At 40.9% G+C, this 17,867-nt stretch overlaps 1 protein-coding gene across 1 annotated transcript in view; it reads left to right on the top strand.

Moving 5' to 3' along the window:
• Positions 1 to 17,867, top strand: part of GFRA1 (GDNF family receptor alpha 1) — a 143,190-nt gene that overhangs the window by 84,168 nt on the left and 41,155 nt on the right. The window contains exon 4 of the mRNA XM_005443869.4: positions 3,642 to 3,981. Within this exon, the coding sequence (XP_005443926.1) occupies positions 3,642 to 3,981 (340 nt within the window). The remainder of the gene's footprint in view (positions 1 to 3,641; positions 3,982 to 17,867) is intronic.

The raw sequence follows: 17,867 nt of genomic DNA on the forward strand, positions 1-17,867 counted from the left end.
TGGTTACACCTTATACTATAACACAGGGCCTGCATTTTCATCAGCAATTTATCAGTTTATCAGAAAAAACATCTCAGCTGGCATGCACGTGTTGGTGACCCACGTGGAGGCAGGGTCCCACGTAAGCCAGTTACTGCTGCCCCAGAGATTCTGCAGATGGAGTACAGCAAACCGCTTGCCAGGAGGGTGTGTTTGGGCATCCTCATGCCGTGGGTGTTAGGAGCTGCTGCTTTCCCACCAAGGCAGTAGCTCCTGGCGCTGGCCGTGTTCTGCCGTGACTCTGCCTGCACCACATCAGGGTAGCGCCCACGGCAGCAAAGCACCTTCGGCTACGGGTGACTTCTGCTGGGAGGTGGCGTCCTGGTGTTGGCAGATCCGTGCCGTGGGTGGGAACCAGTGCCTTGCACACAGGCACGAGGCATCACTTGCTACCTGCCTGGAAGTAACAGACCGTGGAGTCTGCAGTGATTTGGCAGGAGTGGAGAGCTGCATGGTTTGGCAGAAATGCCCAGAATGGGCCCAAGGCAAAGCAGACTTGGGAGAGAGGAAGCTCGGGGTAGGAAGGTGATGGTGGTGGCAAGGAATTGCTGCTGGTTCCAGGCTGCTGCTCCGACCACTCTCAATCCATATCCAAGTGCCCCAAGAGGAGGGAACTGAAAAAGGATCTCCTTACACAAACCTTTCCCAAAGGATGCTGGCAGGAAAAGTAGCTCTGGAATAGATCCATTTGCTCTTAACGTAGTCAGTACCTAGTACGAGCCAAACTCCTGCCTGCCTTAATAATTCAAGCTTTGCAGAACAGAAGCTGGGTGAAATTTTGACCTTATATATTACTGCTGTGTAAGTAATCCTCAGAAACACTCTTAGCATTGTTAACTGTTTGTTGTTACCACAGGACCTAGGAATAATTATGTGCTACTTTTTCAATAAAAATAAAGGATAAAGTGTCTTCTGGATTGTAAGTTTTACATTAAAATGTGATTTAAAAGCTTGGAAGAAGTTGGCATTAAAGAGAACAGCTGGTTTAGACAGTCTTTTTTTATTCAAATGCAGTTGATGCATCTCTCTTACATGTTGCATGTTATTCTTGTTTTTAGAAGGTAAAACTAATTTGTGTAATGTGATGATAAATATGCCAGAAACAGTATCTAGAGACATATGTATCAAAAGAGAAAAGGCAAGTGGCATGTTACAGCCAGGGCTATTTCAAAAAACCAACACCAGAAAAACCTGGTCCATGTACAGAGTAGAAGAATGTGAGTCTTGGGTAGATATTAATTGCATGAAAGATATGAATATGTATAACGATTGTTTGTGAACAATGTGCACCTAATTCAAATTTCATCCAAGATTAGCTTTCACTGCTTTTTGTGCTGTCAGTGAATTGGCTTATGCTCTGCTTTTTAAAAAGATTGATTGACCTGTCTCTTTTGATTTTTGAGGTGTTCATGTTCATGGTGCTTTTTAATTCTGTAGCAGCATTTGTTACATTTTGGACCCTTAATGGAAAACATGTATGTGATTATTGGCAAAGAGTTGCTTTATTACACCTTGGGTGTTTTTTTTAAAAGCGTGCTTTATAATATATTGTATAGTAAGCTGATGTCTGTATTGCAATGCCTCATTCGGTGGTCTTCCACAGAATCTTGTTTTAAAGAGTGGAATTCAGCAGTTGACTCCCAGGCACAAATAACCATGTAATTACTCTGCAATCACATAGTAATTAGTATGTACTATTCATATATTGCATAATTATATGCCTTGCAGATTACATAGCAATTATATTTGTACTAAACATATAATTCTATATACTGTATAAAAAAACTTTGAGAGTTCATAGTTAAGATTATAGTTGTACGTTAATGAATTACAACATTTTATATAAAAATGTTACGGTTTTATGAGAGGGTTGGATTTTGGACATCTCATCTCTTCTGCATCTGGTGTTGCTTCAACTGTGGTAGGCTGCTATTATAAGAAATGCTTGGCTCTGTTAATTTATAGTCAAATGTTGCATGTTTATAATTTTGTAATTTATGAAGGTAAGAAGGAAAGAGTTGCAGTTTATTGTGCAAGAAACTGAGAATGGGAAGGACTTGGAGTGTGAATATTAAATGTCCAAAGGTTAAATGTACAAACCCACTGAATGTAGTTACAGGATATTGCTAGAGTGAAAAACAAATCTAATGCTACTTATGCATTGCATTATTTCTGGGTAGCTAAGATACATGGGATAGTAGCAGGTGATATATTTGTATAATGCTAAGCGTGTGTTAGCATCCAAGGCCTGTCTTGGGCACAGTCAATTCAAACAAGTGCAGTGCCTCATGTGCAGCATGTCAGCCATGCTGTGTCATCTTTTCCTGCTACGGAAAAAGAGAATTGGAGGCACAGTGGCAGAAGAACGGAGAGGAGTGGTATTGAGTTGTAGAAGCGCTTTGAACAGAGTTTTTGGGAATAGGTGAAAAATCTAGGAAAAGAGCTTTTTTTAAGAGGAACTTAGAGCTTTAGATAGATTGAGATGTTTTATCTTTGGCCATCCCCCCTAAGAGGTTGCTGCAGAATTTAGGTATTTGCAAAATGTTTTGTTCAACTTGCAAATTCTGTAGCAATGGGAGGTTAATGTATTTTCTTGGATCTGTGATGTTGACTTTCCTAATATCGAAAACAGCATTATAATTATTCTTAATTGAATTTTGCATTCTAATGCTAGTTGCCTTCATTTTCAAGCAAAGCATATATTGGGTTTTAATATCTGGATAAAGTATTGCAAAATTAAATGTATAATTATAGTCTTAACATTTATCTGAATTCAATTTTTTCTACAACTTCTTGTAGCATGTGCATGTGTGTCTGTGTGAGAGACAGACATACTCCTTGTTTTAAAATGTTTCTTTCCTAGTAATTTATTAATTCTACGTCAGCTTCTTCAAAGCTTGTAAACTTCATAAAACTTCCAGGGCTCAGATGGCATCTATAGATCTTATAAAAGTGGCTTTAACTAAGCATGGAGGTTATTTATAGGCCCTGTGTGGGTAGCCTCACAGAGCCCACAGTTGTGGGGCTGCACCTGCTTTCCCTCCTGTCTGGGTGCTTTACCTCAAAAGCTGTAGTAACAGGCACGTGGCTTTTACATTCTGCAAAGTATGCAAATTACATTTCAGCGTTCTTACCCAGTGTGCACACTAAATGTCATTTATGCTGTTCAAGGAAAAAGTAAAAAGTATCAGGGCTTTATCAAGCCAGGGTTAGGAGCCCACGTCCTCACTCCGTTCTTGCGTGATGGGCCAAATGTATTGCTTCCCATTTACCAGTGGTTTTAACAGCTTTTTAGTGAGGCCAAGGCTTACCCAATGTTCATCCTGCATGTCCGCTACCATGAAGATGAAGTGTAGCCTGCCCGCTGTAATCATCATTTATTTGCCAGCGTTCTGATCTTAACACATGCCTGTGCTGTCGTTCACCCGTTAAACCATTACCCTAGGAAACGTGAGGAGTGAGTGGTCGCAGTTGCTGGCGCTGAAAGTTTTGTGTGTAACAAATACGTAACCAGGATCTCATTAACAGTGAAATGAACGCAAACATCAAACCACAATATAACTGTGACGCATTTCTTACTGCTGTTGTGTTGTTTTTTCTAGTGGAGCCAGTACTTTCAAAGGGGAACAATTGCTTGGATGCAGCAAAAGCTTGTAACCTAAATGATACCTGCAAGAGGTTCAGATCTGCTTACATAACCCCCTGCACCAGCAGCACGTCTAATGAGATCTGTAACAAGCGGAAATGTCATAAGGCCCTCCGGCTATTTTTTGACAAAGTCCCCCCAAAGCACAGCTACGGGATGCTCTTCTGCTCCTGTCGAGACGTAGCCTGTACAGAAAGGAGACGGCAGACTATTGTTCCTGTGTGTTCATATGAGGACAGGGAGAAACCAAACTGCCTGAATTTACAAGAATCCTGCAAGAAGAATTACATCTGCAGGTAAGATAGCACATGGCAGGGGAGTGATTGATGAGGTACCAGAGAGAACCTTTTGGTACTGCTGGATTTGCCCAAGGGTCGGAATATCCACTAGGGAAAAGGATGAGTCAGGGGAAAAAAGCAAAAGCCTAGGACATCCTTAACAGAGCAACAAGCCTGCATCTGGTCACAGGGTGTGCCTTCTCCAAAGATGCTACTCCCTCGCACCATGGAGGAATCCTTAAACGCCTGGTTTAATTTTTACGGATTTTTTGGTTGGAAAAATTTTCATTAGGTGTCTCTATGAAGTGTCTCAGAAAGATTTTTATGTCCCATTAGTTGCAAGGGGAGAATAAAATTGTTCATTGTAATGGGATTTATTTTCATTTGATCTTACATGTGAGCACTAATAACTGGATACAAGCCACGTGTTAGATTTCATAAATGCTCACAGTGCACAGAGTACCTGTGGGGTTCTTCATTGGAAGAAAAGGAGTCCACGTTTGTAGACTAGATCCCATTATCTTTGCAGATCTCTTCTGGCTTTGGAATTGTTTTATCTCCCCGCCTCCCCCAACAGGAGTGGTGGGCTGGTACAACTGGGGGGTCATTGATTCACTGCCCTAATTCCCGGCCTTTCCTCTGGACGTTGCTTGTAGGGCACTGCTTCACAGGGCACCCCGCGTCCTTTCACCTTCACCGAGTTCCCTGCAGAGTGTCACACAGCTCTTATTCAGTGCGATACATCCATACATACACACTCCTCCGCCCTTAGGAAATGCTTTATTCCTACGTAGCACTGTGTGTGTTTATATTAGAATGTTGTTGTGCTAATGTCATATTTATGAAGTTATGCCCAAGACACTTGCTCATTTCTAATGTGTCAGTTCCTTGCAGATTATCCAATTCTAGCAAGCAAGGAAATAAACACTATTGTTAAATGTCAAGGACACTGAAGATATGATATCAATCTTAATAGGTACTTACATATGCTGGGTAAAATATTTACTTTGAAGTTTGTTTATGAGACCTTCGCTGCTGATCTCAGGTCTTTAGCCCTAGCAACTCCGGTGTGCCCGAGCGTTGTTCGGAGGTGAGGAGGTGAGCAGCACCCTACCCTCGGTGACTCAGAGGAAATCTGCAGCTGGTTTCCTGGTGACCCAAATCAGAGCAGATTTATAGTAGACCAAAGTTCTCATTTTGGTCCAGTGACTTGCTTTCAGCACCTTCCAAGTTGATGCCATTGCAGTTTATGAAAGATGGATATGCGTAGTCTCAGAACCACCTGTTTTCTATTTCCATGTTGTGCCGTTAGTCTTTTTGCTTATATATATAGTCTTCCCTATACACAGGCCCTGTTAATTAGTAAAGTTACGCTCACTTTACTGTGACTTCTGCCAAACATCCAGTGTGTTACAGTGCCAACGAAATGGGAGAGATGATTTTATAGACTTCTTCCTATTATCCAGGCTGTAGTGTTCAGGAATTGCTTAGTTAAATTAATGTCATTACTTCTCTCATGACTGTGTTTTCCTTTGGTCAGCTTTGATCTAATGTTGCCTCAGCAGCTAAGTTTTTAATGGCATTTTGTACAATTTGACTTCACATGTCTGGTGGTATGCTTGCTTTATTGCAATGCTGCAGAGGGAAGCTTGGTAAAATCTCTGTTCCCCTCGCCCTAAGTTGCAGCCAGCACTGAGCTGAAAATAGGTTTCATTACAGGTTCTTTTGCTTTAAAATGCCAAAATTAACAAGTTCGCTCTCTTCCAAGGCTTAGTGGGACCTGGCTGTGAGGGTGAGGGGCAGCACTGGTACAAGGGAGCAGGTGGGCAGCTGCCTGCGGGCTCTGGGGCAGAATCAGTGAGTGCAGCACTCGGGTCCTGTGCCTGGAGGCACAGCAAGCTTGATGTGTGGCTGAGAGCCATCTCACCTAGGTGTTAATACCTCCTGGGCCGACTAAACTGCTAGTGTATTTAATAGCTTCCCTCTCTGCTGTTATGGAGGGGAGGAACCGGCAGCAGAGCTGTTCCCGCTTATCCATAATTTGGTAAAAGACATTTTGTCTCTGTGACTTGTGCACTTAGAGGGAGCTGGTGTGATTTGTTCCCCTTGTCCCACAGGAAAACAAGGACTTGGGCAAGGGAGGAGAAAAAGGGGAGACGATCTCCTCCCTACTATTGAAAGTATTGGCACTGATAAATCAGTCCTCATAGTAATTCCAGATATGTTTAGAATAATTTAAAACAGTAGTCGGTAGGTACCTAATTCTAACTCTGAAAACTTGTGTTTCATTTTGAAATCTGAAAGAATATCTAAATGGGAGAATAATTTGAGGGTATGTTTTGCCTGCTGTGAAACCAAGTCATTTAGCAACTGTTATTTGCATGCCTGTTACATCTATTAAAGCTTCTTCGTAATGCTAGTTAAGGGAGACAAGTTCTAAATGGTTTCTGAAAGTACACTGACAAATAGTTTAGAAATGCTGCTTGCTTAGAAAAGCAAGATTTGAATCTGCCCATATTCTGTATAAAATGTCAACTGAGTCTGTCCAAACAAGTATTTAAACATCCAGTTGTGGATACTCTTTCAAAGCTTTGTCCTGGATGCCTGTATCACAGAATCTGTTTTTGAAACAGTTAAGAGCAGGGAAATGATTTGGCCAAACTGCAGGTACCGTTAACTGAGATGGTAGGATGCTTTGCTTAGATTAATGACTAATTAAGAAAAAACTGTCTGTTGTATAACATAAACTCTTGACCGAGGGAAAGAGACCAGAAACGTTAGAAAATGCAAGTAAGTTCTGATTTATGTGAACAGTCCTAATTTTTTAGCTTCAGCAGAATACTGAATGGCTCACTTTCATTATCATTTCTCTGCTGCCTCTGCTTGTATCTCAGTCCATATCCAGCTTTGAAATGGATTGGAGTCTCTCAGGCATGTCTGTCAATGCTCACTGAAAAGAAAAGCAAAACAACAAAGGACAAAAAGAAGCCATTAGAGTTCCTTTTTGTTATGAACATAAACAGAACTTCTAAGGAAAGTCAATAGGCTGTCAAAAACTTTCACCAATGATGTTGTCCAGGAATAGCTCAAACCTCTGAGGAACCTCCTGTTCTGATCACCTTAGCCACCAATTAAACTTCAGAAAGTTGACTGGCATATTTAAAAAAAAAAAAATTCTGCTGTAAATGTAGGGCAGTGTGCTTCATTTTTGCCACTGTCACATTTGGCAGTATTTCAAATACTATTTTCTTTGAGTAATGAAAGTGTGAGTCATTAGTTTGGTCTTTTTAGTAATCTGTATTTTGAATCTGCGTGCTTCCTCTGTCTCCTGGATATGTTCAGAAGGCGCTGATCAGCATGATAATGATACAGACACATTATTTATTAAAAGGACAGTATCAATTCAGTCACGTGCTGCGAAGATCTGAGAAGAAGGGTAGCATAAAATGAGGCATTTTTTGTTAATATAAGAATCTAGTAACAGCCTGTATGTTGTCCTCCACAACTACCATGTTCAAAATGGTTGGTCAAATCATTGAGGCTCATTTTTAAGGTGAAATAGTCAGAAAGTTGTTCTTGACTAGTTTCAGAGGACAGCTGTTTGGACCTTTCTTTTTGGCTACAATACATACTGTTCTTAATGTTTTGCCTTTAGTTCTGTAAAAGCACATGTTGCTGGCTACAGCTATTTGATACTAAAACAAGAAAAAAGAGATAAAATAGCTGCATAATATATTTAAATAACTTTTCCTCGTGGGATGTCTGAAGGATAATAATGAAATGTCCTATTGGGTTTCAGTAGATAGGTCATCTCCCTGAAAATACAATAAAGATATTGTCAGCACTGGGTATTCAGAGAGCTAAATCTTTATAAATGTGCTTTCATTGGTGTGTTCTTATGTCTTAACCAGTTTCTGGTCACTTATCCTATCCAGTCTTAATTTTGTTGCAACCACCCATTTAATTCTATATGAAAGCTATCTTCGTCTACAGGTGTAAGAACACTGTGAAGGTATTCAGACATTTTCATCAGTGTGTATGAGTTCATCCACACAAAAAGCTAGAACAAAAAATCAGCTGCTTGCTACGTTTCCTGAAAACATAAAAAACTTGTCAAGAAATTATTTTTTCTTCTTTGTGTTCTCTTGAACATTTTAAATGATAATTTATCGTGGAAGGGGAGTCACTGTATCCGTGCTCCTTTTCCATAAGGCATGTGCAAACCTGCAAGTGCTTTATACCAGTACCGGTTTCTAAAAGTGGCTTCTCTGTGTTAAGGCTTCTGAGCTCTTCCTGCAACACACAGCTTTACTGCCTGAAAACCCGACACCCCCAGAGAGATTCGCCAGAGGAGGGGGTGGTTCAACACTGTAGGAAAGTCTACAATGAGACGTTATAAATGTGCAGTCTTTTGTCCTGCTATAGGAGAGAGGAGCCCAGCATCTTGACTCAGGAGTGAGCCTTCTTCAGTCACAGCATTAACAAGTAGCAGGGAGGGGTGTGCTAGGGGGATGCAGTAGGGGAAGCAGAAGAGGGGAAGAAAAAATATGCCCTTTCCCTCAAATTTTCTATTTGTTAGACTTCTCTCTCATCTTCTTCACTTCCTCCCTTCATTTTTTCTCATGCCTTTCCCTCTTGCTTAGTCTCCTTCCATCTCCTCTTTCCAGACTTGTCATTATCTGACTTTCACCATCTCCCTGCCGCATTTGAATTCTTTCACAGCCACTTACAGTGACGCCTCACCTGCTCCTCGGCCTGTTCCTTCCTCCCTCAGTCTCTTGCCACAGTCCAGTGATCATCTGCAATTCAGCAGATGAGTGGGAAAACATAGGTGCTGCCTCCCTTTCTGAGCCTTGTAGCTTGCAGTGGTTGCAGTTCAGCTGGCCAGCTGCTAAGCCTGACCGCTCAGTCTGGGATGGGCTCTAGCTTTACATGTTAAAATGAGGCTTAATTGTTATTTTCATGAAGGACACAGTAGCATTGTATGGTTCTGTATAACAGCGCTGGATTTACATCCCTCCGGGGTATTTATATCAGTTTGGCACTCAAAGCTGTCTGGCAACTCCTTGAGATGATTGTTTTGCTGTGGGTGTGCAAAACCAGGACAGCAACATAGTTTCTATAATGCTGTTAAAGACGTTAAAACAGGGACACTCTTGATTTCTGGAGACCTGCAGGCTATGTCTGTGTTGTATGTTTGGAGACTGAGTCAGGGAGTGGGTGAAGAACCTCATGTGCTGCCTGACTCACCCTCTACTAGATGTAGGATGTGTGCAGAGTAGTGGGGTTAGCCCAAGCTCAGGCTGCCTGCACGGCCTCCCTGCTTGCTCCCTGCGTGGCATCAGGAAAGCTCGCTTCTCTGCACAGTGCCAAGTGGGATAGGAAAAAAATGTAAAGCTGCCTTTTGGCCCATATACTGTAGGACGCCCACAAGCTCACCTCATGTCTATAAGCATAGCCTGAATTTGAAGAATGGTTTTTATACATACACGCATATACAGCCATGTACATACATGCATATATGTATATATTGCTAGAGGTAACATGTTTATTTAAGTGAAAAAAGCCCAGGTATTAATTTGTGTTAATGAATTAATAGGGGTAAAGACAGTTAAGAAAATTCAAAAAATGGGATCTGGGGGAAGGTGGGACAGAAGCTGGTGTGCTCTGCAGAGAAAATGTAATGGTGTAGTAGAGTATGTGTGTGGGGAATTACTAGCCTGGAAAAAAATATTAATGCAGTCTCTGCAAAATCATCAAAACCCTTTCAAGTCAAGGCAAAGTAAAGATAGAAAATGCTGCAATATCATATTATTTTCTTCCTTTCTAGTCCCTTACATGATTCATTACCTTGATGTCTTCTGTTAGCAGAGTAAAATAGAAAGTGTTATTCTCCTCTCCACCCATAAACAAAGGTAATTTTAAATTTCTTCTCTCTGAATAAAACTCAAAATGAATCAATCAGTTCCTCCTTAAAACATACCCATAAAACCCTTTGGAATCTCAAAATCAGAACACCCAGCAAAACAAGACTGCTTTGTCCCTGTTGAAGTGTAGATGGATGTCATTCTGTGGTGCCAGGATCTGCTTGGCCAGTCCTCATTTATACTCTGTTCTGCTTAAGAAAGTCTTGAAGATTAAAAGCTTGCAGAGAGATTGACATTTCTCCGAAGGAAGCAAAGATGCAAAGCTATAGTAATTAGAAAAATGGTTCAGCTTTATTCCTGCACCCAAATTTCACATCCCTTTGTGCTTTAACGATGAAGAGAGCCTCGTGCGCGGGGGGGGTTATGCTCCGAGAAGCAGTAACTACACGGCATTTTTATACTGAGGTCCCTTGTCAGACAAGCTTGAAACTCTTGGAGCAGCATCCCTTCAGTCAGCTAGAACCTCTGCTGATTCCTGCAACCCAGTCTCCACGAAAAGGGAGTGTAATTCTTTTGTGCCCATTATCTGTAAAACACAAGTTATGCCTCAGCATTGTCAGAGCTGTTTTGCTCAGTTTTGCATGGTGTAGCCTTGGCAGTATCCCTGCCGTGGCTCAGGTCCTGCTAGTCCTTTCTGGTTACTTTTAAGGTTAAGAACAAACTGTGGCACTGAATATTCATTATTACTTGTCTACAGGGTTGAAAAAGTGGAAGAGGAAATAAGGTATGTCTGTATGAACACACAGCAATATAAAATAACCTTGGATACAAATTATTAGAGTTTTATAGACTGGTTTTAGATACCCTGCCTGCCACGTCGGTCCCTTTTTTAGCCAAAAAAATTCAGTGGGCTGAAGTTCTCACAGCCACCACTAAACTTTAGCTCTAAGGTCTTGGGGGCATTTGTGTCATCCAGATGTGGTCCTTCATCTCTGTGTATCATTTTGTCTGAAAAGCCTTGTTTTGTTATTCTAAGTGAGAAAGGAAAACTGCCTGTATAGTTTAAGAAATAAGAAGACTACAGATGAGAAGGATGAGCCAGGAAGGGATTTACAGCAGGACAAATGTGACCTATTTTGTTTTGTTTGTTTATTGGGAGGAACGATTAAACTGCATATGTTAATTAAGAAGCTTCACCCACGTTTAGTAAAAAATACTGAAATCCAGGAAAACTAAATTTGGTATTAAACTTTAATGGAGGTCTAAATTTAGAGCTACTCATGTTCTTAAGGGTAAGCAAGCACTTAATTACTTTGCTGGATGGGGTTCCAGTAAGAGTGCTGCTACCGCTGATTTGTTGAATTGTTAGTTGAAAGGTTTTTGCAGAGAGGAGTTTAGCATCCACGGGTTTGCATGAGTAGTTTCCACCCACTAATCTGTTAAATCTGTTGAAGGGAAGAGTTTTGATCCTTTTTAATGTACACCTAGTCACATTTGGCTAAGTTGCTCTTTCTGGGGCAAATAAAAGGATGTATATATCGCATACTAGCATTTTCTTTAATAAATCAAAATGTTTTCTCATTTACCTCAAACCATGTATATGCTACAGGCAAGAAGCTGCTCTAAGTTTAATGCAAATAACAGAGCTATTATATCAAGCCCATTCCCAGTGTACTTCCTCTGACATCAGTGACTTCAGTGTGGATTTATTCCAGGGATGAATTTGGCTGTTCCTGTTCTGTGTAGGTAAATCATCAGGCAGTGCTAATTAAAAGAATGTCAACTGATTTTACCATTCCATTATGCTGGACTTTGTAAAGGTTATTTATATCATTCTACATCAGGCCCCAGTGAGAGAATATTTCTGATGGCAGTTCATCTATTAAAATAGCTGCAAGAAAATGTAAGCACTGGAACTAAAAATAAAACTTTGTTTCTCAACCAAGCAACTGACAGCCACACGCATATTTTCAAATTTTAGCATTTTAATGTTTACTGAATAGAAATTGCATTGCTTTCATTATGTTTTAAGCACTACCATGTTACTGATGGAGTAACTGTTCTGAAGTTGAAGCCAGATTTAAATAATGTACCAGTATCCGCAAAGACTTCTTGGTGGAGGTGGTGGTTGTTTCCTATGCTTTGATTGTCTGCTGGTTTTAAAACAAGTGACACAGAAAAAGTGTTCTGGTGTGTGTTTACTGTTGAATAAAGATTTTCTGTGTGAGTTGATTGTGACCCATGCATAAGATTATTAATAGATGACCTTACATTCACATGCTGGTGCTTACACTATAGTTGTTCAAACACATTCTATAAGCCATTAAAGCTACCTTTTCTATTATAAAGCATATATGACTAAGAACTCTCTTAAATGACAACTGTATTGTTTGAATATTGAGTTCGCTTGCTTTTGTTCCAATTCAAGCATAAGTTACAGTGGTTGTCCTCTCAGTTATGATGCTGCCTTTTCTAATTAGGCATTGAGAAATGCTGGAGATAAATTTCAGTAACTGGCCATCATGCAGCATTGCAAAATATTCTTCAGAATGGACAGTGTCTTTCAGAGTAACTTCTGTAAACCTCTGGATATATCACAGACTGTCAGCTCTCAGCCTCAGTAGCTGCATTCAGGTTTTTTTGACAGTGGAAACAAAAAAATCCTCTTAAGACAGCTACATCATCCTTAACTGATAAAAATGGTTTATTATCCAATCTTATACCACAAATCAGTGGTTTTTGTACTAGCATTATATATCCATATAGCATCTAAATCCACGTAAAACATGTTGAGTAAGATCAATGCTAGGTTGGTTTGTTGGTGTCAGAACTTTTTGACTTGTTGCTTGATGGGGCTGTTTTGTGCATGGAAAAAAAGGGCTCACATAAAAGAGACTCTAATCTGCTTTTATCTGCTGTAGTTCTGACTTTTGTTGTCTTACTCTTGAAGTCAGAGTAGTTTGTAGAGTAGCTTCAGGATGAGCTTCAGCCTTGCTGAGTGCCTACAGACCCCACAAAACTGAGTACAAGGCCACACACTGGGCACCCTTTCTTTCTCTCAGCCAGGTCTCTGACAAAGGGACGTGAAACTGTTCCCTTCAGGAATGCCATCACACATACCGTGGTGCCACTGAGGGATTTTCCTGTGCAAAAAGCATCCCTACATAACTTCAGGAAAAGTGCAACTGCCAACAGAAGCTTTTCTTGTAAAGAGAGAGCTTGTGTTGGACTTTTAAGATTAATTTCTGTCTCCAAACTCCACAAATTTCATGCTTGAGCCAGCAATATTCTATTTTAGTTTATTCAGGTGGTTATAGAGAATATTATTGTCATGGATGTCTTTCTCAGGTACTTGGAACTGCATCCTTTCAGTGTGTACTCACAATATAGTTGTTAATAAACACGTAAGCATCCAGTGGCACACTCAAGGACTTGCGGTGGCGCTAATTTCTTTGGCTTGCTTTTTGAGAGTGACAATGTTTTTCTTAGGTTTCTAGCCTGTAATTCAAAGACACTCCTGTCTGCCCAGCTAATGAAGTGAGAACAACTCTATCCGTAATGCACTCGTTCTTTCCTGAATAACACGGTATCAAGAGACACTCTAAGGCTTGGACATCTTTAAACATGACAGTCATTTAGATTTAGAAGCTTCAAATTAAACAGCATAAAGAAAATGAAATAAAATGAAAATACACAAATTCATGATACTGGGAAAGCAGCTAGTGGATTTGTGCATGTTGTTGGAGAGCTTTGGTACAGAGACAGACAAAATAGAAATCTTACCAGCATCCCCTGATAGAAATCATAGACTGACACTTCAGCCTATCATTTTGTAGAAGATTGTCAGAGAAGTGTTTTCTTTGCAGCTGAGAAGACAGAAACACATTATGCATGCTTAAAGTCTATGCAAGGAAACAGAGCCCCGCAAAACATATTTAATATAGGTTTGATTTCCTGTGGAATGCTTTCCAGATGTTCTCTCAAACAGGCCTCTCAAAAATGATGTGAGGTAATTTTTTTGCAAACAGAAGAGAAAATTCTGGTTTGTGTCACAGCATCTGAGAATCACTGTTCTAATTCTTTATTGCATTACCCTGTGCTCAGGATTTGCACCGTATTTTTCAAAATTTGTTTTATTACACAAAAGGTCAGTAGTATAAACCCATTTGTATAACCCAATTGCAAATAGATCATATTTGTTTAGAATCACATTTGAGCTTAGTAGTTTTCCTGAAACCCAAAGGAGGTCTGTATGTTAACCTATATATTAAATTAAAATTACACTCAGGCATCATCTTGAGTCACTTAAGAGGATTTAACTAACATTGATAAACTGTGAGATTAGTGTTAAGTTCTTTTGATTTTCTGTAGCAGACATTGTGTAAAAAGATCTAACAGGTCCCCAGCAGATGATGTGAGGAAGGGAAGAGGATTGTATTAACAAGAGTATATAACTTTATCTTGCTTTGCATAAAATACAGTAATAGAACATGGGTATGGGCTATGTTTATTTTAGAACACTTGTTACTCAGAAAAATGAGTTTTGTTAATAGAATAGAAAGAACACAATGTTTGTACTATTAATTTTAAGCTATAGATATGCATAGCTGGAAATATTACTCATTTTGCATGACTGAATTGCTAATAGCTCCCCCATTACCTGTGGTACTAGATGTCTAGAAGGCTCCGGTAAATGAAAACACTGGGTAACAGGTACTGGCAGACACGGTAGGGATCACGGTACAGGCAGTCAGCTGGCCAGATTGGGTTGAGTGTGGGTGCTCGGCTGGAGGAACCGGCTTTGTGGGCTGTTGTGTCTGTGCCTGATGCTCTGAGAAAGCATTTGTGATGTTACCAGGCATCTGAATGAATCTTGTGTGGTCTCTGGTGTTTGTTTCTGTATCCAGTTATTCCGCAATCCAAATAGGCTGCTGCTGTATAATTGGGGATTGTCTGTATTTTACTTCCAAATGAACAACAAAATTTTTAGAGGTAAATCAAATTCAGAATCAAATATTTGCTGGGGCTTAAGCTGTCAGTCATTAAAATAACAACAACAACAAAAAAAAAAACCAACCCCCCCCCCAAAAAAAAAAAGCAGCAAACCCAGCTGAAAAGCAGCTTCTTTTGGTTAGTAGCTGAAGTTTGGGGTCCAGGATCCTGTAGTGATTTCTGTCAGTGTTGCAAAAGGTTTGGACCAGCTCTTGTGAGAGAAGCTGCTTTCAATATTCATGTCTTGGGAAACAAACTTTACTTTTTTACCCTTCCTTCCCACTTCCCAAAAAGTACAAACGCAGAGCTGTGTGTCAGGGCACAGCATGAGCCACAGGCCTCCCTGGGGTCCATGGGGACACCCCTGGGACAGGCAGGGCAGGACCCTTCAGGCAGGGCTGGTCCTACCACCCTGGCCAGGGAGCAGGGCAGCCAGGGGCAGCCCAAGTATTGGGCACCTGCCTGGGGACAGACTGGGACACCGGCCCATGGGTAGACCTGGCTCAGTGGGGCCCATGGCTGAGCAGGGCAGGGCTGGGGGGGGCTGGAAACCAAGGTCCTACAGCATCACTGGGGCTGGGGGTGGCTGCTGGAATGGGGTCCTGGGCCATAGGCTGGGTAGGGGAGGCCACAGGGGTGGGTAGGGACAGTAGTGCCCTCAGGGGCCAGATGCTGTCATTGTTTGAGGAGGGTAGCAGCCAAAGAAAAACTAATCTTGCTGAAAAATATTAGTGGAGTTGCCGTTTACTATATCTATGTATTTAAAAAGCTGTCAGAACTTGTAGTTGCTCATGGGCACTCAGTAGTGTGTGTACATAACTCAGGAGGTATGAGATGTATTGGTATTACACAGCTCTGGTGTCTTTGAATGAACAAAAAATGGGTCAAAGTTATATCACTAAGTGCTGGGAGGATCACCTCTCCTGGGATGGAGCTGCTTCGAGGCTTTTTGAGGCTCACCGATTGATGGAGTTTCTAATGTAGCATTTGCCTCATTTTTTTGCTGCCCACTCACTGTGTGTTTATGAAACAAAGAGAAAATGAAAAGCACCTCTGACAATGAAGCCGTTAGTTTGGCCACGTACCAACCCCTCTTGCTACTACTGCACCCCAGCAGAAGTAGTAGCGACCCAAGCTACACGGGAGCCGCTTGTAGCTGCAGCGGAGGATACTGCATTTGACCCCCATGAACGAAGTACTTTGGCTTGGTTGTTTTGTTGTGGTTTTTTTTCCCCTATAATGGTGTTATTTATCACTATGACACATATTCATTGGCTTAGTCTGAATTTTTTCAGTGTCAGATTTATACTTCCTTTCTGTTTTGAATATTGATGCAGTACATACCTTACGTGACTATACGGTGCCTGCCAAATGGTGTCTAGACACCAGAGCAACTTCGACTAATTAGTGCAGCCACCCCAGTCACTCAGCTTTGGCATTTACCTACTCTTCCTGTTACTGCTGTCAAGCCATAAATAGGTACCTGAACACAAGCAGCAAGGTAAGGAGAGGTGGCTGGCAGTGACTTCACCTAACATCAGTAACATCACCGAGTGAGTGCCGAGGACGGCAGCCATCGCTCCCTGCGCCCGTTAAGGGGGGCGGTGGTTGTAACCGCTCGCTCGGACGTCGCTGCGTACGTGTGCGTGGTCAGTGGGAGACAAGGATTCAGTGTCTTTCTCGGTCTGAAGATCACTAATGCAAAGGCAGCGATAAGGGAGATCTGAGGCTCTCAAGGCTCAGTCCCTGTGTACCAGCAATTGCAGATGTGTACAACCAGAGAGAGCAAAAGAAGCAAAATCAGCACCCACTAGCCCGGCGATAGGGGTATGTCCTGGGGACGACTCATATGTCTGGTTTGTAGAGTTGCTTTCCAATAGGCCGTGATTTCCACCAGATCCAAATTAAAAATGGGGTTTTAGAAATTTTCTGCAACTTACATCATGCTTCTAAATATTGCACCAGTACTGAATCGGTGTTGACCGGCATTAAAGAGGGAGAACTGATAAATATCAAAGATAACTTCAGAACATCAAAGAACTTTTACAAAACCTTGAGAATAAAAATCAGTGAAAATCTAATCAATGTTGCCTATGCAACAAGCTGTGCTAATATCAAACCAAATTGCCTCAAAAATTATATGCAGATTAAACACAATACTGCTATTAACAAAGGTTATTGGTAAGCAAAATTTGAAAGTTTTGATTTATCCTGCTGAGTATTTGAAGAACCACTATCACAAGGAAAACAAATTAACTTTGTTTTCTTTGTATTTTTAACTGTTACAAATCATTTTACTGGTGCTAACACAAAGCATTAGAGAATAGCAGGTTTGGGATTTTTTTTCTCGTCTTCTCAGAAAGGCTGGCTGTTGTTTGAGCAGATTTTCTTTGAATTTGCCGACAGGATTATTCTTATTTTTCCAGTTAGTGGTATACAAAATATTAAAGTAAGCTTTCCCGAAGATCTGCAGTTTACTTTGAGGAGATTTTCCAGCACTAAGATAGGACTCATTTAATTTGTGGGTTTTTTGCCCTACAAAGGGGAAGATGTTTATTTTTTTTTTCTTCCTAGGAAGAAGATTTCTGGGTGGTTCTCTTCAGTTCCTTTTTTATATGCAAGAAAAAAAAAATCATTAATGCTGCTGTGCACAAAGAGGATTTGTGATTCAACAGAAAGAGAAATTAATAGTTCTTTTTAAATGTGGTCCTGCTGCATGTTATGTGCCATGTAAAACTGCCTGTCGCTATCCAGCCGTCTAGCAGTAGTTAACATGTATGTACATTGCACATGTAACATTGTGCACAGCTGGAGGCACACATGGTACAAGCTGTTTCTGCTCCAGATTACCAAACTGCTCAGTCATGGGTCAGATGGTTACCCACAAGTTACCACCTACAAGTTGCTTCCTGCTGAAGGAACACTAAGTTAACCCTAAGTATATGTGTATTTTTTTTATAGGACCGCTATCTTCCAGGTGCTCTTTTTCGGCGTCCTAAAAGGATTGTCTCTTTTACCCAGACAGTTTTTATATCATGTGCAATA

This window comes from Falco cherrug, chromosome 9 (assembly GCF_023634085.1).
Source record: "Falco cherrug isolate bFalChe1 chromosome 9, bFalChe1.pri, whole genome shotgun sequence".
In the NCBI taxonomy this organism is placed as follows: Eukaryota; Metazoa; Chordata; class Aves; order Falconiformes; family Falconidae; genus Falco; species Falco cherrug.